Source organism: Dama dama, chromosome 17 (genome assembly GCF_033118175.1).
Source record: "Dama dama isolate Ldn47 chromosome 17, ASM3311817v1, whole genome shotgun sequence".
Lineage (NCBI taxonomy): Eukaryota > Metazoa > Chordata > Mammalia > Artiodactyla > Cervidae > Dama > Dama dama.
Window position 1 is genome coordinate 64,252,212 of NC_083697.1, and position 18,920 is coordinate 64,271,131.

Below are 18,920 nucleotides of genomic sequence, written 5' to 3' on the forward strand. Positions count from 1 at the left end.
TCATTGTTAACACATTGGTGCGTATCCTCACAGATTTTTTTCTATGCAAGTAAAATTCTATAGTTACAAGAATTTGATCATAATATACACATTATTTGAAAACTTGCTTTTCTCTCTATATATTATAAGCATCAGATATGTCAGTAAGTAGAGAACTATCTCAATTTTATTAATGGCTATGTGTTGTCCCACTTTAATAATTTATTATAATTTACTTAATAACTCTACTTTTATTGGATATATCACAATTATTCACTGTCACAAGCAACATTGAAATGAGTCTTCTTTATGCATTGAGTGCATGTCCAATGATTTCCTTACAATGGTTCCGTGGTGCTAAAATGGGTATGTCAAGAGTGTTTATGTTGGTTTTACTCTCTCATCAGGGAGAATGTCTGTCCCACTACAATCTGACAAAAGTAACTATCAACCTATTTAGCGTTTGTCAATCTGATAGGCAAAGCAAGTGGAATTTTATTATAATATGTGTTTCTGTGATTATTACTGATTTCTAAAAACTGTTATGACCCTCGTTTCTCAGTTCAGGCGTGCAGAAGGCACTGCTTCTTTATTTTTCTGTGCTCAGTCTATTTTCTCAGTCTCTGGGGCCTCGTTCCACTGGGCAGATGGGAACTCAGTCCACACATTTTTCCCTAGGATCACAGTTGAACTCCAGGAGATTAAGTGTGAAGATGTTAGGTATGAGTGTTGGCGTGAGTTTTGGGGGTATCCAGCTGACTGGGGATGCCACTTCCTCTCTAGTATCTATTGGGATGAGATTGCTATCTTTCTACTTAGTCTTTGGTCATCAGTCCCTGAGGGATCAGACAAAAAGATGTCAAGGTGGCCCTTACGCCCATGCAAGAGATTTCAGTTCTGACGCCCCACTCCGCCGTTTCCAAGGCCCCCTTTGGGACACAGGCATTATGCTGCCCTGTGACAAGCTGGCATGTGAGAGGGATCCTGAGGCTGTTGGAGGCTCCACCTGCCTGCCTAGTCACACCACCACTTCCCTGAGGCCGTCAGAATGGAACTCTGAGCTGTTGAGATGCTGGGAAGGGAGAGGAAAGGGAGAAAGTAAAATACCCATTTAAAAACACCTGCTAGATAGAGAGAGACATCATATGCTATCCCTTATATGGGGAATCTAAAAAGAAATGAAATGAATTAACTTATTTATAAATCAGAAACAGACTCACAGACTTAGAGAAAAAACTTATGGTTACCAGGGGGAGAAAGATGAGGGGAGGGGATAGTTAGGGAGTTTGAGATGGACATGTGCACAATGCTGTATTTAAAATGGATTATCAACAAGGACCTAATGTACAGCTCAGGGAACTCTGCTTACTGTTGTGTGGCAACCTGGATGGGAGGGGAGTTTGAGGGAGAATAGATACATGGATAAGTATGGCTGAGTCCCTTTGCTGTCCATCTGAAATTATCACAGCATTATTAATTGGCTATACACCAATATAAAATAAAAAAATTAAAAAAACACCTGGTAATATTTCAGAGTGTTATCCCTTCACGTTATTGGCCAGTTGTACTCATTCTTTTGTGAAATGCCTCTTCTTATTCTTTGCTCAGGCCAATTCCTTTCAACTTTCCCAAAGCACCATATTCTCATGTACTTCCAAATATCTTTGTGCATACTTTTTCTTCCAGCTATCCCTGGTTTCAATGATATGCATTATCATAGGTCTTTCTATTTCTCTTTAAGAAACATATATTATGTTATATGTTTAACATATATGTACACATATGTACACTGTACATGTGCTATATGTTTAACATATAATAATAAATAGCATTTATTATTGCATATTTATTTGTCTGTGGGCAGTCTAGGCAATGTGCTTCGTCGCTCAGTCGTGTCTGACTCTTTGTGACCCCGTGGACTGCAGCCCGCCAGGCTCCTCTGTCCATGGGGATTCTCCAGGCAAGAACACTGGAGTGGGCTGCCATGCCCTCCTCCAGGAGTGTAGACAATAAAACCTGCGAAAACAATGATGCTTCTCATTGAAATTCTATATTCCTAGAAGAAAAGGATTGTGTCACAGAATTTTTTTTTTCCATTCTGAACATATTCTAAAAACAGATTTAGAAATACAGGAATAATTGAAACTCTTGGTGAATACACTTAGCTAAAATGAGGATAAATAAACCATAGTGGTTTAATGTGCAGACTCTAGAATCAGAAAGACCTGAGTGAAGCTGGAATTTATTATCTATTAGCTGTTATCACTTTGGGCAGATTATTGATCCTTCTAAACCTCAGTTCTCTCATCTGCAACACAGAACATGATAATGACTCTGTATGGAGTTGCTACAAAGTACAGTGATGCCACTTAGTAAGCAAACAACAAACACAGCTGATTATTACTAATGACCATTCTTCTGTAGAGAACAGTCTTCTGCTTGATACTTGATGGGCAGCATTGCACACTATTTAAGTCAAGTAATTTCTGCTAGAGAATTAAGCTAGAGAAGCAAACAAAAGGGACTGATATCATTGATGAGTGAAAAGGATGGATTATTCGATACCCTATGTGTTGTTGTTCAGTGACTGAGTCATGTCTGACTCTTTCTGACCCGTGGACTGCAGCCCGCCAGCTGCCTCTGTCCATGGAATTTCTCAGGCAAGAATACTGGAATGGTTGCCATTTCCTTCTTCAGGGGATCTTCCCAATCCAGGGACCTTCCAGATGCAGGGATCGAACCTGTGCGTCCTGCATTGACAGGCAGATTTTTTACCACTGAGCCTCCAGGGAAGCCCCATGCTATGTGTTAGGCTGATAAAAATACTGTATTCTGTGAACCAGTACATGACTGGGTTAGGAAGTGAGCACTGCATGAATTTAAGGCAGGACTTGTGAATGCACATGTCATAGAGGCCAGACAGCTACTACCAATGAATGAGGCAGGCAAGTGTGGAAGGGGAAGGAGTGACAGGGACTGGCCGATGGGAGAGCCACCCTCCCAGGGCCAGCCGTTACTGCACTTTGGCTTTGACCATGCAGGAATGCAGTCAGCCACATCTTATAAGGTTTTTAAAGAGAAGTTGGAAATCCACTTTTTTTTTTTCCCCCTCTCATGAGGCTTCCTAATTTCTAGAGTTTGCAAATAATTCAAGCCTTGTTTTAAAACACTGTGTGGGCCAAAAAACCATGTCAGCAGGCCAGAGCTGATTCACCGGTCACCAGTCTGTAACCTTTGATTTGAGTTTACATAGAAATGTGGCAATTTTAGAGTTTAAAGGGATGAGAAATCATGACACGAACTTGGTCCAATGTAAAGTGAACTCTTTAATGTCCCATCTAGTCAGTTGGTATTAAACATAGGTTAATTTTTAAATAAAACCTCACGCAGTATATTTTAACTCATTTCATCCTCTAGCGAATGCTGCACTGAGGTTCCGCTGGATCTGTTTTCAATCTTGACCTCCTGTTGGAACAGCCCAGGGAGTTCCTAAGTAAACTTCGTTCTCCTAACAGGCCTCTGCATGATATTAGCTAAGAGAAAGCCCTGTAACTCAACAGGCAGATGGCAGTAAGAAATTAACTTGAACTTCAGCAAGGCTGAGGTTTCCATGGGAACAGAGGAAGCAGCCATACTGCCTGGCATTTGAACTGAATAGGAAACAGGCGCCCCATCAGCATAGTTTCAGAAAGGACTGTACTATTCGGCCATTCTCTGCAGAGATGTTTAGTATTCCCTCCTAAAGTGCTTTAGCTTTAATTAATAACAGGATTATAAATGATACTCAGGTACATGCTTAAATACACTTACGTGTCTGTGAGTATCAGATATGAGAAAGAGTAAGGATTTAACTGCTGAAATCTGAAAATCATTAGTAAGCTTTAGCATTCTCCAGCACAAAAACTATATTCTTTACTAAGTGAGCCCATGACAAGCAGAAATCACTGTTTCAACCTTCATTTCCTATAAAAAATAGATATTCAAATCAATGTGATTTTTCTGTCAATGTTTTCTTTTAGGGATAAAAGATATTAATATGTATTTTGTCTGAACTTTCAGGCACTCAATTAATATGTGAGGAATAAGTAACTCTGGAGAGTACTATGCATTTTGGAATGAATGACTGAAGAGAGTTCATTCACTTCCGTCTGTCTCACATCCAGAGGTGGATTAACTGGGAGCCTGAGGAGTTTAAGCTTTGTGTTCCCTCCTGCACATTGGCCTCTTTCAAGACCGTGAGGCGAGCATTCCGAATGTTTACATGGTCATATATTTTGATAACATTTATAAAAGAGGTTTCAACTGCAATAGTTAGGGCTTGCGTCACTTTCCTCGGAGACATCTCCTCCATTGAGTGCTAAGGAGATGGCTGCGGGTATTTGCGGATCCGGGTAAGGAGCAGTTGAGTTAGGGATACACTAAACATGGATTTAGTGGGATGTGTTTATGTGGGTGGCGGTTGTCCTGGTATAGGGACAACTTCTAGTAATATTCCTGCTGCCCACTATGCCAATCACTCAGCATCGTGATACACAGGGGTCGAGAGAGAGAGGACATGCCCCGCACCTTGGAATGCGGGTGTGGGGAAGAAATCAGATGGAAATGGAGCCAGGAGTTAGTCTGTGGGAAGTTCTTTCCATCATCAGACTCATGAAGTTATGGATGGAGGATTTGGTTCTCAATGACTTCTAGTCAACCTGGAAGTTCTAATTTATCAGAAATAGTTTTGCTAATGCAGTGTATACGATTATAAACACACTGTACATTTTTTTTTAAGGGTGGTTATTATTTTATTCACTTGTTTTTGGCTGTGCTGGGTCTGCGTTGCTGTGTGGGCTTTTTTCTGGCTGCGGCACGCGGGGCTGCTCTCCGGCTGCGGTGTCCCGGCCCCCCGTTGCCGTGGCTTCTCCTGTGGGGCACGGGCTCCAGGCTGCGAGGGCTTCAGTAGTGGCGGCTCGTGGGCTTCAGATCACAGGCTCAGAAGCTGTGGCTCTGCTCCCTGCCGCGGGAGATCCTGGATCAGGGATCAGACCCATGTCTCCTGCGTTGGCAGATGGATTCCTTACCAGCGAGCCACTGGGGAAGCCCCTACACTGTACATTTTTCTTTCTTTCTTTTTTTGAGAACAGAGACTTCCAAACCTTTATTCTTTTTTTTAAAAAAAACTTTTTAATTTTGCATTTGTATATTGTATTTTATTCTGTACAGCCGATTAACAATGTTGTGATGGTTTCAGGTGAGCAGTGAAGGGACTCTGCCACACATAGACGTGTGTCTATTTTCCCCCGAACTCCCCTCCCATCCAGGCTGCCCCGTAACATTGAGAAGAGTTCCATGTGCTATATAGTAGGTCCTTGTTGGTTATCATTTTAAATATAGCATTATCAGAATCTCTATGATTAAAATTTCCAGCTGAATTAACATGAAATACTGATGACAAAGGTTAATATAAAATGCAATACATAACTACCACAGGAATGTTGATGGGAAAATTGTTAACGAGAACTGTCAATTGGAGGAGTATTATTTAAGTCATTTTATTTTTAAAGGCAAAATTTACAGAGTAGAATGCACAAATCTGAAGTGTTTAGCTCATTCACTTCTGTTTATATAACTTTATAACCACCACCCATGAAGATGCAAAACATTTTCATCACCCCAGAAGAAAAATTTAATTTCTAATATATTCATGTTTAAGACATTAATATAGCCACAAACAAGAATATTTTGCTAAAAGAAAGCGACGTTCAACACAAGTAAACTCTTAGTGATATAACTATCTTTACTAAAATTAAAAACTCAATAGAAAGATGAAAAAAAAAGCTAGGAAGTCACCCAGAACATCAATCACAAAGACAAAGAGATGGAAAATACCAGAGAAAAGATGAGACATGGAGGACCACTAAGAGAAACAACTCCAGCAAAAGTCCTCGAAGAAGAAAATGGAAGGGAAGAAACTTTAAAAGAAATGAAAAAGTTTAGATTTGAAAGGATGCCATGACCCCAGATTTTAGAGAGTTATCCAGTACCTAGAAAATCAATAGTTCAGAGTGCTAGGTCACTAGCACTTTTTTTTTTTAAACTCACATTTCTCTTATGACAGCTCCTTAAAGTTTTGTGAAACAAATGCACCTGAAAAATTAAAAAAGAATATGTTAGAAAAGTATTTGACTTCACTATGGATTGGTTTAAGCTATTTGTCCTAGATTACATTTATTCATGGTCATTCATTCATTTATTCAGCACTCATTTGGTACTAAGCCACAACAGTGCCTGTTTCAAAGAGCTGATTCCTACAATACATCTAACCACAGGACAATATTATATGTGTAGAGCTATGCAGAGGTATAAAGAAGCAGCTATTTCAGTGTTTTCCCATCATTATTAAACAATGTATTTTTAAAAGAAATATACTGCTTTATCCTGGACACATTATCCTTTCTGGACCTGATGATTCATGTACTTCATTACTTCTATAAGATTCTAGCCATTCTCTTTTGGCTCTCCTCCATTCTGTTCTTCTAGGAACTGTTTTATGGAATATTCATATTCTCTTAGCACCTTTTCCTGTTTTCCTATGCTTCATTCCATATAATTTCTAAAGATTCTTCTTCTACACTTTTTTTTTTTTTTGGCTAAGCCGCCTCGAGGCATGTGGGATTTAGTTCCCCAACCAGGGACTGAATCTGTGCCCCCTGCATTGGAAGCACAGTGTCTAAACTGCTGGACCACCAGGGAATTCCCCTAAAGATCCATCTTCTAGTTCACAAATTCTCTTTTCACTGTGTCTAATCTGTACTGTAACACATCTTTTGACTTTTACATTTACAACTTTATTTTTCTAGTTGTTCTGGGGAAACTAATCAGTTCTTTGTTGAGTCTCTTGAGTTTTGTTTAGATTGCATGGTTTTTGCATGCATTTTGTACTTTTAGATGGTAAACTCCATTTCAGCAGAGTTTGTCTGGGAGATCCTGTGAGCCTTGGAAGGAAGGCATATCTTCTGAAAGGATTTTACATTTGCATCTTCTAAGTACCCAAGAGGTCCTAGACCTCATTCTAAGTTAATTTCTAAGCATGGGAGGTCACAGATCATGTGTAAGTTGTCCAAAAAATGGATCAGGCCTTTATTTACACATTCTCAGGGGAGATTCACCCACTTCCCACCCAGAGACGAGGTCAAGAAAAAGGAGCTTCCTTATTGTCTCCTTCTATGGCGATGGTGGTAGTAGAATATTTTCTGGTCTGTATTTCTCTGCAGGAGTATTGAGTGTGTGTGTGAATGTGTGTGTGTGAGTGTGTGTGTGTGTGTGTGTGTGTGTGTGTGTGTGTGTGTTGCTGTTCAGTTTCATTTTTTTTACATAGCATAGATCCAGAGCCTGGACATATAGGAGTAAAACCCCAGCCCTAGGATTCTGAGTCTAGCAACCCACTAGACTAGTCTAGCAACCACTGGAAAGCAGTTCCTAGGTCTCTCCACAGAACAGCTGAGAGCTAATTCACAAGCTCACTGCTCTAGTTTTCCGTTTCTTCTCCATTTTGCATCCCTGAGAATTTCTTTTGAGCTCAAGCAGTCATGTAAAAAATTAAAAAAAATATTTTGTGTGGCATTTATATGAGTTTTATAATCAGCAAGAAAGTTAGCCTGTCATCATCTGGAAAATTTAAATTGTTATTCACATTATATTTAAATGGCTTTCAAAATCAAACTATGATGAATTTGGACTATTTTTCAAAACCCTTCATAAAGATTCTCATATCTACTTTGTTACGTTGAGAATCACTACATTATGGGAACACAGAGGAAGAGATGACTAGGTTTGACGTGGTGGCTAAGAAAGTCATCAGAAAGGTGACACTTGAGTCAGATCTTGGAGGATGAGACGTGTAGCACATTTATTTACCACCAACCATAGTTCAAAGTATTATTCACAATGAAATTTAGAGTTAGTCTTTGTCCAATTGATTGACTATATTGTATATATTAATAAGGAATAGGAAATGGCAACCCACTCCAGTATACTTGCCTGGAGGATCCCATGGGCAGAGGAGCCTGGCAGGCTACAGTCCATAGAGTCGCAAATAGTTGAACATGGCTGAAGTGACTGAGTATGCAAGCACGCTTATATTTATAGGTATATTTTTTAATACATAGTATCATCAGAGCTATTATTAATCCATGGTTACTAAGTGCTAAGCAAAGAAACAGATGCTTTATCAAGAAAACTGAGACTCCAGGAAGTTAAATAGCATTTTCACTTACGTAACATGTGGCATCTATGAAATGTGCCCTTCAGGGAGCTAAACTGACCAAGGGCCCCAGCTGCTATGCTCTGAAGCCCACTGCCGCGTTAGCATTGAACAGCACTTCCCCCTGGGCTGCCCCCAGCCAGTTACTAAATTCAGCCGGATATAGCAGGGACTCTAAGGCAGGCGTGTTCTGGGACACCCATGACTCTTTTGGAAGCTGACTTTGGTTCATGGATATTCCGATGGCCTTGCTGAAAGGCAGCTGCGACAATGCTTCTACCTGACCTTCCGGTCCCTCTCTTCTCTCACGTCAGACTTGTATTGTGCTCTGACTGCTTTTCTATCATTTTCTCTCACAGTCGTTTCCCTAATAAAATTCTTGCACTTTAAATTCCATCTCAGTGTCTGCTTCTCAGAAGACCCAGACTGTCTACTAAGTTCAACCTCAAAACCCATGCTCTTACAAAGAATAACTAAAAATGGATTAAGTATCTAAATGTAAGAATGACGACTACAAAACTATTAGAAGAAAACACAGGCATAAATCATTGTGACCTTGGATTAGGCAATGCTTCTTAGATATGACACTAAAAGCACAAACAACCAAAGAGAAAAAATAGATGCATTGGCCTTTGTCAAAATTAAAAAAAATTGGGGCTTTCAAGGACAGCTTCAAGAAAGTGAAATATTAACACACAGAATGGGAGAAAATATTTGCAAATCATATATTTAATAAGGGGCTCCTACTTTAAATATATGAAGAACTCATAACTCAATAGTAAAAAGAGAAATGACTCAATTTACAAAAGGACAAAGATCTGAATAGACATTTCTTCTGAGAAGAAGTCCAAATGGCCATTATGTACAAGAAAACATGCTTAACATCATTAGTCATCAGGGAAATGCAAATTAAAACCACAGTGAGATACCACTTCACACCCTCTGCTGCTGCTAAGTCGCTTCAGTCATGTCCGACTCTGTGCGACCCCACAGACGGCAGCCCACCAGGCTCCCCCGTCCCTGGGATTCTCCAGGCAAGAACACTGGAGTGGGTTGCCATTTCCTTCTCCAGTGCATGAAAGTGAAAAGGGAAAGTGAAGTCGCTCAGTCGTGTCCGACTGTTAGCGACCCCATGGACTGCAGCCTACCAGGCTCCTCCGTCCATGGGATTTTCCAGGCAAGAGGACTGGAGTGGGGTGCCATTGCCTTCTCCGTCACACCCTCTAGAGTCTCTGTAATCAAAAGTTGGAAAATGACAAGTGTTAGCAAGGAGGTAGAAAAAGTGGAAACCTTTTTTACACTTCTGGTGGGAATGTAAAATGGTGCAGCTACTTTGGAAAACAATCAGTAGTTTACCAAAAAGTTTAAACACAGAGTTATCAAATAACCCAGCAATTCTGCTTCCTGGCGTATGCCCAAGAGGAATGAAAACATATGTCCACACAAAAACGTGTACATGAATGTTTACAGAAGCATTATTCATAATAACCAAAACATGGAAACAACCCAAGGACCTATCAACTGATGAATGGATATATAAAATATGGTATAGCCATACAATGGCATATTAGTAGGTTGGTGCAAAAGTAATTGCGGTTTTGCATTGTTGAACTCGGCATGCCGTTTGACGTTGTAATACTTTCTTAACTAAATGTGATTATGTTATACATAATTTTAATGTGCATTTCTTGCATTATGGGCTTTCCTTGTGGCTCAGCTGGTAAAGAATCCACCTGCAATGTGGGAGACCTGGGTTCGATCCCTGGGAAGATCCCTTGGAAAGATCCCCTGGAGAAGGGAAAGGCCACCCACTCCGGTATTCTGGCCTGGAGAATTCCACGGACTGTGTATTCCATGGGGTCCCAAAGAGTCAGACACACCTGAGCTACTTTCACTTTCTTGCATTACGGTTTTTTTTTTTTTTTGCTAATGATGTTACTTGCTGTTTATTTTATATTTATTTTAGACTATGGAGATGATGTTAGACAAAAAGCAAATTTGAGCGATCTTTTTATTCAAGTTCGAAATAGGTCATAAAGCAGCAGATACAACTTGCAACATCAACAAGCATTTGGCCCAGCAACTGCTAACAAGCGTATAGTGCAGTGATGGTTCCAGAAGTCTTGCCAAGGAGATGAGAGCCTTGAAGATGAGGAGCGCAGTGGTGAGCCATGGGAAGTTGACAATGACCAATTAATTGAGCAGATCATCCAAGCTGATCCTCTTGCAACTACATGAAAAGTTGTCGAAGAACTCAACATTGACCATTCCATGGTTGTTCAGCATTTGAACTAAACTGGAAAGGTGAAAAAGCTTGATAAGTGGGTGTCTCACGAGCTGACTGCAAATCAAAAATAATCATCATTTTGAAATGTCATCTTCTCTTATTCTATGGAACAACAACAAACCATTTCGTGATCAGATTGTGATGTGTGACAAAGTGTATTTTATACACTTTGACCACCAGCTTAGTGGCTGGACCAAGAAGAAGCCCCAAAGCACTGCCCAAAGCCAAACTTGCCCCCCAAAAGGTCAAGGGCACTGGTGGTCTACCACCCATCTGATCCCCTGCAGTTTTGTGAATCCTGGTGAAACCATTACATCTGAGAAGTATGTTCAGCAAATTGAAAAGATGCACCAAAAACTGCAATGCTTGCAGCCAGCACTGGTCAACAGAAAGAGCCCTATTCTTTTCCATGACAACGACTAACCGCACGTCGCACAACCAATGCTTCAAAAGTTGAACGAATTGGGCGATGAACTTTTGCCTCATCTGCCATATTCACCTGACTTCTTGTCAACTGACTATCACTACTTCAAGCATCTCAGCAACTTTTTGCAGGGAAGACGCTTCCACAACCAGCAGGAGGCAGAAAATGCTTTCCAAGAGTTCATGGAATCCTGAAACATGAACTTTTTACGCTAAGGGAATAAAATAACTTATTTCTCGTTGGCAAAAATGTGTTGATTGTAATTATTCCTATTTTGATTAATAAAGATGTGTTTGAGCCTAGTTATAATGATTTAAAATTCACGGTCTGAAACCCCAATTACTTTTTCATCAACCTAATATTTGTCCTTATAAAGGAACAAGGTACTGATACATGCCACATGGATGAATCCTGAAAACATTCTGCCAAGTGAAAGAAGCCACACACAAAGCACCACATATTGTATGATTCTATTTATTTGAAATTTCCAGAATAATCAATATTATAGGTACAGAAAGTGGATTAGTGGTTGCCAGGTCTTGGGAGCATGGGAGTTTAGGCATATGACTGCTAAAGGGTATGTGGTTTCTTTTTAGAAGGATTAAAATGCTCCAAAATTAATGTGGTGATAGTTGCACAACTCTGTGAATATACCTAAAAAACATTGAACTATATACTCTAAGTGGGTGGATTGTATGGTGCGTGAATGGTACTTTAAGAAATCTGTTCCCTCACCAAAAATCCATGCTCTTCAAATACCTTATATCCCTAATTTGGCATTTATTATACAGTATATTGTTTAACAGATTTTTTTCTGATGAAATGTTGCTTCACATCACCAAAATGGTGGCAATGATTTCTGAATTGCAGGGTTTCTTCCAGATTAGTTTTCTTCATTATATTTTTCAGATTTTTTTTCCAACTGGCACATATTACTTTTATATATGAAAAATAGACTATACAGAAATGAAATCCCTTTGTGGATTCATTTGATGCTAGTACAATCTCTTACACATAGTAGGTGCTTAGCAATAATTTGTAAGTACTATTGATAATGGAACTAGGTTTGAATTCTATTATGGTTTTAAGTCCTTAAAGTCCTTTGGTAACTTACCTGACTTTGTTATTGGTAACAGAGTTCAGGAAAAACAAATGTTACTTTGTGATTACAAACCTTAAAAGACTTAAAAAGTATTTTCACTGAAAGAAAAAAAAATATGCTCTAGTCTGAATACCAAGTTTGATAGCAGATACTTCAGAAATATGGTGGATTTACTCCTAATGCTTGTTGTCCATGGATTCAGCTATGTCATTTGGGTCAAGGGGCTTTCTCAACGCCTAGTCACTCCATGCAGTGGCATCTGCCTAAAGTGGCATTTCGTATCAGTGTGCTGGGTCATTTTCTCAATTATTCACTTCACCATGTTTCTTCGTGGCGACAAGGTCACCTTCTGACCGTATTTTACTAACCCTTTTCCTCTGCTTGCCGTCTTCACTCTTTTTTGTAATTTCTCCTCCCTCCCGTTCTTTCTGGTCAGCTGGTTTTTGCTGAGTCCTAATTATATGCTGGGCACGGTTTTGGTTCTTTCACATTCAGAACTTCTGTTTGCTCCTCACAATGATTTGCTGAAATGTTGCCATGCCAACCTCATCTGCGATGAGGAAACTGAGGCACGTGTTGTCAGCGGCAGAGCCTGGACTGGGACTGGTAAGGCTGCTTGGTGTGCAGTTAAGAGCAGGTCTGGCGCCAGGCTGTCTGGGCTTGAATCAGGGCTTCACTGCTCACCAGCTGTGTGACACCCATCTCTGTCCCCTGGTTTTTTCCTAGGAATGGTAATAGTCTATCTCACAGGGTTGGAATAGGGAATGAATTAGTCAATTATTTGTAATGCACTTAAAACAGTGCCTGGCACAATTCAAGCACCCTATAAGTGTTCTAAAAGTAAATAAACCGAAGCCTGTCTGACTCCAAAGCCAGTAAGAGTAGAATTTCAGGCCTGCTTTTTTGTTCCATCCCCCTGTTACAGCAGCAGAATTGGACAAAGAAGAAACTTGGACTCTGAACAGGGAGGACACTTGGCTGCGGAGACACCCATGGACTTCTTGCTCTGTCCACCGTGGTCTGACACCCTGCTTCTCACCCGTCTCTCCCACGCTGTTTTTTCTGCCTGATTCTTTCCTCAACACACTCCAGTCACACTGGTCTTCTGTGGGCCTATGACCTCCACCAAACTTATTTCCATCTGAAGGCCTCTGCACCTGTCTGGACCCGTTTCTCCAGGTTTTTGCACGGCTAACGTCTTTCTCATTCATGTCACCTCATCATGTCATCTTGACAGAAAAACCTTCCTTGGTCGTCAGCCGGGTTCTCGTGCAAAACAGAAGGCATGCTTAAATAAAGGTGGCTGAGAAGAGTTTATTGAGACCATTAAGGACTTCCCTGGCGGTCCAGCGGCTAAGACTTTGTGCTCCAAATGCAAGGGGCCAGAGTTCCATCCCTGGTCAGGGAACTAGATCCAATATAGTGCAACTAAAGGGCTCACATGACCCCAGCGAAGAAGATCAAAGATCTTGCCTGCTGGAACTAAGACCCTCATGGCAGCTAAATAAATAAAAAGAGACCATTATCAGGGAGTGGGCAGGCCAGACACCAGAATGAGATGGGGAAGTGGGCCTGGGGAAGTGGAGTGCAACAAGAGGAGACAGACCGTCAGAGAACCCAAGGAGGGGCCCCAGCCTTGCAACCTTCCTCAGAGTGGAGCAGAGCAGCCAATCCCCTAGCCTTCTGCAGTAAGAGGTACCTAAACCATCCCCATGGCCCTCTCCTCCAGCCTGCAGACCTCCTGCCCTCCCTCCTTTTCGCAGAGCCTGGACCCACAGGTCAGCCTCCCGGGTGAAGGTGGAGAGGCAATCTGCAGTTAGCAATGCCCTCTTCCCAGGTCATAGTTGATCTTCTCCTCTTTTATCTGTTTAGCATGTATCACTCTCCACCATTATCTTCTTTTTTATCCCATTTCCTCTAGAATGTAATTATTTTGAGCGCCAAGACTTCCCAGTTCTTCCTCTTCCCACCTAACCCCTGCCTTCCCTTCTCTTTTTTCATCCTTGTGGTCCCAACACATAGTAGGTGCACAATAAAGATGAATTAAATCAATCAGCACAGGTAACTTGCCTGGAGAGACAAAGGTTTATAAAGGATCGTTTGTCTTCTTTATCTTACAGAAAGATCAGGGGACTGAACATCCCTGCCACGGGGTCAGCGGGCCGCCCCTCTTCCCCCCACTTCCGTAGCCGGGGTTGGCGCGGGGTGCGGCAGGTGCGGGCGGCCACTGCCCGGCTGCGGCAGCGCGGGCTCCCCGGGGACGCGTGCGCCGCGCTGGCCGCGCGTCTCCCAGGTGCCGCCCGACCTGCCGGCCCCTCCGCAGCCGGCGGGGCGCGGGGCCGTGCGGGGCGGCTGGCCGAATCCCTCTCCGGGTCGCGTTGCGGGCAGGGGAGGGAGGCACGGTGCTCACTCTCGGTTATTTTTAGTCGGTGGCTGACACCCGCGCCCGGGAGGGGCTGGTGCGGCGCCCGCAGAGGAGGTGGGGCGGGGTGGGGCGGAGAGGGAGCTCCCGGCGCCGGGGCGCTCGCTCCCGCGGGGACACACGGCGCGGCCGGGCCGGGCGGCGCGGGGAACAGCTGCGGCGGCGTGGTCGGCGGCAGCGCGGCGCTCCTCCGGGACCTGCGCCGCGCGGGGGCGGGGCGGCCGGGGAGGAGAGCGGGCGGGAAGGGGCGGGGAGCGCGCTCCTGCGGCGGCGGCGGCGGCGGCGGCCGTCCTCATCCCGGCGGCCCGGCGCTCGAGTGGACGCGGGGCTTCGCAAATGGCTTGTCCCGTTCTCGGTCTGGAAGCTCTCCAGCCCCTGCAGCCCGAGCCGCCCCCCGAGCCCGCCTTCTCCGAGGCGCAGAAGTGGATCGAGGTAGGTAACCCGCGGCGGGCGGCCTGGCCGGGGCAGCGCGGAGCCGCCGATCCGCACACACCGGGACGACAGGTCGGGTCTCGCCTCCCCTACTCCCCCACCCCCCGCTTTCCTTTCCCGGATGCTCCGGGTCAGCCAGCAGGGCCTCGAGCGAGCGGCCACCCCCGGGCGCTTTGCGCTGGAGTCTCGGGCGAGGGTGGGCGCGCAGGCAGGACACTGCGGTCTAGCTGTGCGTGTCGGGGGCGGGAAGCGGTGCCCTGCGCTTCCATCCCTCCTGCCCGCCAGTCGCGCAAATCTCAGCTCCTGCAGCTTCCAGGCGCTGCCCGGGGAAGCGCAGTGCTAGCAGAAGCGCCGCAGAGGCGCATCAAGCGGGAGCCCCCGGAGTCCTGGGGACGCCGCATGTCGGCGGTCCTGCTCCCCGTCCTACCTCCGCCCCGAGCCCCCCTCCCCGTCCTTCCGGAGCGGAGTTGTTAATGTCTCACGGAATCGCACGCCCACCGGGGCCTCTGGCTGTGTTCCTGGCACCGGGTCAGGGTGTGAGGCTGGCACGAGCACACAGGGCCCGGAGCCTGCAAGACCCACCTGCGAATGCACCATCCGCATAGATGTGGCCCATCCATTGGCAGGCCCCTCTCCGTCCCGGAGGTGCCGGTTCCCGGCCCCGTTGGCGTATTTCACTTCTTAAATGGCTCGGTGGCAGGCCAGGGAAATCACTGGAGCTCTCGGCTGGCTGAGTCCAGAAAGCGCTCGCTGGGCGATCCTGATTCTCGATATCTATCTGTAGACGCAGCTTGGTGGCCCCGCGCTCCCGAAATGCCGTGTCTGCGGGGCTTAGGACGCTTGGAGGACGCGAGGGATAAAGGTGACCCCCTATGATCCATGCAGGGAGCCTCGGTTTCGGCAGGCCGCCTTTCTTGAAGCTTAGTGAGAGACTGATTTGACCCTGTCTTCCTCAGGGAGGGGCAGCTCACTCTCCCTGGTAGTTCAAAGCAAGAAATGTACCGCTAAGTCATGGCTTGGTAATGGTGAAGCCTGTTATTACTCAGACGGTCCCCCCCGGCGGCACCGCACATCTCGACGCGGTTGGACAGATTGAGATCTGCTGAACTGCCTGGGAAAACCGCTTAATGCTGCTCTAATGCTCCAGCCAGAGGCCTGCACCTTACCAGGTTAAGCTGTTTCAAGCGAGCAAGAGTGTTAGGCAGAGTTTAGAAAGATTTATTTAAAAATAGGGCCAAAACAAACAAACACAGAAGAATCAGCTCAAAGCTCTGTTGCTCTAAGCCCCAAGCCTGTCTCTCATAATTTGATGGCTCATGCCCAGATGAGAAAAAGACTGTGACTCTTGTCTGGGATGTGTGGCTGGCACGGCTTGGCCTGTGACAGGTGTTTTCTCTGTGCTTCATCCTTGGGTTCACAGGACATCCAGGAAGCATTGGTAGTCACTGGCTTGGTTGAGAGTTGGAGAATTGTGTTTTTCTTGTTGTTGAACTTTAAAATTCTCAGGAGAGATTTTTGATGTGGGTGGTGATGAAGGGAGGGGTAAGAGCTGAACACGTTACAGTTCTTGAAGGCAAGTGGTTTGTTCCCAATTTCCTTAATTGTAACACGGACATACTGTACTTGAAAAAACAATGTATTTTGGTATAGTTACACACAGAAGAGTGTATACTTCTTCAATGCACACCTCCGTGAATTTTGACCTAGGTATATAGTAGTACTATGCTGCTGTTTAGTTACTCAGTCATGCCCATCTCTTTGCAACTCCATGGACTCTAGCCCGCCAGGTTCCTCTGTCCATGGGATTTCCCAGACAAGAATCCTGGAGTGGGTTGTCATTTCCTTCTCCAGGGAATCTTCCTGACCCAGGGATCGAACCTGCGCTGCATCTGCGGGTAGATTCTTTACCACCAAGCCCCCAGGGAAGCCCATATAGTACTGTAGCTCCTCACCTAGGTCATGATCTAAAACATTTTCCGTCCAGGTCAGTCTGTTTTTAAGTGGTGGTATATGTCAAGCTAAATATTATGTGGTGCAGAATATCTGCTCTTGTCCTGGTTCCATAGATTATTTTAAAAAAGAAGGGCTTCCTTAAGAAAGCTGAGCCCCATCGGGCCCTATAGACAGTTGGGCATTGTTCTTGATGCTTCACCAGATCTACCAGCTCAAGAATGTGAAAGCCGCAGCGGGCAGTGCGTGGCTTTAGGACGAAGCGGCCGTGGCTTTGTGCCTGTGCATTATTGAAGCGGCCTATCTCCTTTCAATCGTGGAGTTGGGTTTCAAGGAAAGGAGAGCTTCCCCTCCCAGGCTGTATAAAAAGGTGCTTGCTCCAGAGAGGTAGAGACCGCCTTTCTTCCTTCCCGGAGGTTCCTCTTGAAATGTAAATGCCCTGTCTGCAAAGCGAGGGGAACCCAGCGGCAGTAACTCACGGTTCTGCGCCCAGTTGCCCAGTGAACAAAGATTCCTCAGCTAATATAGCAATAATGTAGTACTTAGTGTGAGCTGAATTCCCAGGGGGACTGTTATCTCAAGACAATTGCATCTCCTTTAGGGGCCCCATTGTCTCTGGCAACATCCTCATTGGTAGGGCTTTGTTTTTCGCTTCTGTTCAGCTGGTGATTAAATTTCCCACAGGCTTTTTTTTTTTTTTTTTCCTTTTGAGTAGTCAGGAATTTCACCCTTTCAAAAAAATGTTCCCTTGGGTGTTGCAGGTTAATAAACAAACTTTGCAGCTTGTCTCTTCTCTTCAGTCCCTGGTCTTCCTTAAGTCAAGGATTGGCTTGAAAACTGTTCATTCTTAATAAAGGCTCAGGGAACAAGCTCCAGGAGATAACTTGTTAGTGAGGAATTTCTCGGCCTGCAGCCTTGGCTATTTGAGGGCTGTGTTACTGGGCAGGAAACGGTGGCCTGGGAACCATGCCCCAGCCTCACCCCACCCTAGCCTCTGCCTTGGCTGGCAAAGGTGAAGGCCTCAATGGAGGTCATAGGCGTGGGGTGGGGGTGGGGTGGAGGGAAGTGGGAATAGTTCCCTAACACTTGGAGTGACTTTTTATAGCTGTCGGAGCAGGCTACGTGTCTTAATGTGGCATTAGGGAGACTCCAGAAGGAAACAGCAAACTTTAAGCTTTAACTCTGGCTTCCAGCAGGCAGGGGTCTAAATTCCTTGCACATTCCTTTTCTAGCAGATCTTCCTAAGCAAAGTGGCAGCAAGTGCAGCGCAGTGGTTAGAGGTCAGGCTTTGGGGCTGGGCAGCCTCGGTTGGCATCCTAGGTGTATTGCTTTCTAGCTGTGTGACATTACAAGGCTGTGCTTCCTCTCGTTTTGGTTCTAAATCGTTTCTCTGAAAGCTAGCTCTGGAAAAGTAACAGAGATATTGTTGAAAGCGGCTGTAAAACAGGGGTACTAATAATAGATTACCTATCTGAAAGGTGTGCTGTGAGAATGAAATAAGTTAATAACATTTAAGATGCTTAGACTAGTACCTGGCTTTTAGGAAGTGCTGCATAAGTAAAAGTTGTTATTATTGTTGCCATGACATCACTCCTGCCATTAACATCCTCCTGTCATTGCTATAAGAATCCTGCTGCCATCACCACTGCTCTCTTTATTAATGCTACTGTTATTGCTATCTTTATTGTTCCTATTGTTAACACCAACTGCAGTTGAGTTTAAAGAAAATCTTTAGAACCCTGAGTTTTTAGTGTAAAAAATAGAATTCAGTTATCTACCCATCTCATTCTATTGTCTTACCTTATGAATGCCGGATACCTGGTCTCAAAGTTAAGTAGGTGCTGTGTGTTATTCTAACTTGTGCTAAGCGAGATTGAGGCTTCAGAGGAGAACCAGTAACATCTGCTGATAAGATGACTCTGATAGTCCAATGAGGCTTGGAAAATTATTCCTCAATATTATGTCGACTGTTTAAGTTTAATGCCTTTAAAGTCTTTGTTATTAGACTCCAAGCAGAATGCTCAGTTCTCCTCTTGAAGACAATCCAACATTAAATCGTTATACAAACGGTAGTTG

At 44.3% G+C, this 18,920-nt stretch overlaps 1 protein-coding gene across 1 annotated transcript in view; it reads left to right on the plus strand.

Annotated features, from left to right (window-relative positions):
* The first annotated feature begins 14,739 nt into the window (after nt 1-14,739).
* LIMCH1 (LIM and calponin homology domains 1) overlaps nt 14,740-18,920 on the plus strand; it is a 360,985-nt gene continuing 356,804 nt past the window's right edge. The window contains 1 exon segment of the mRNA XM_061164658.1: nt 14,740-14,894. Within this exon segment, the coding sequence (XP_061020641.1) occupies nt 14,799-14,894 (96 nt within the window). The 5' untranslated portion in view covers nt 14,740-14,798.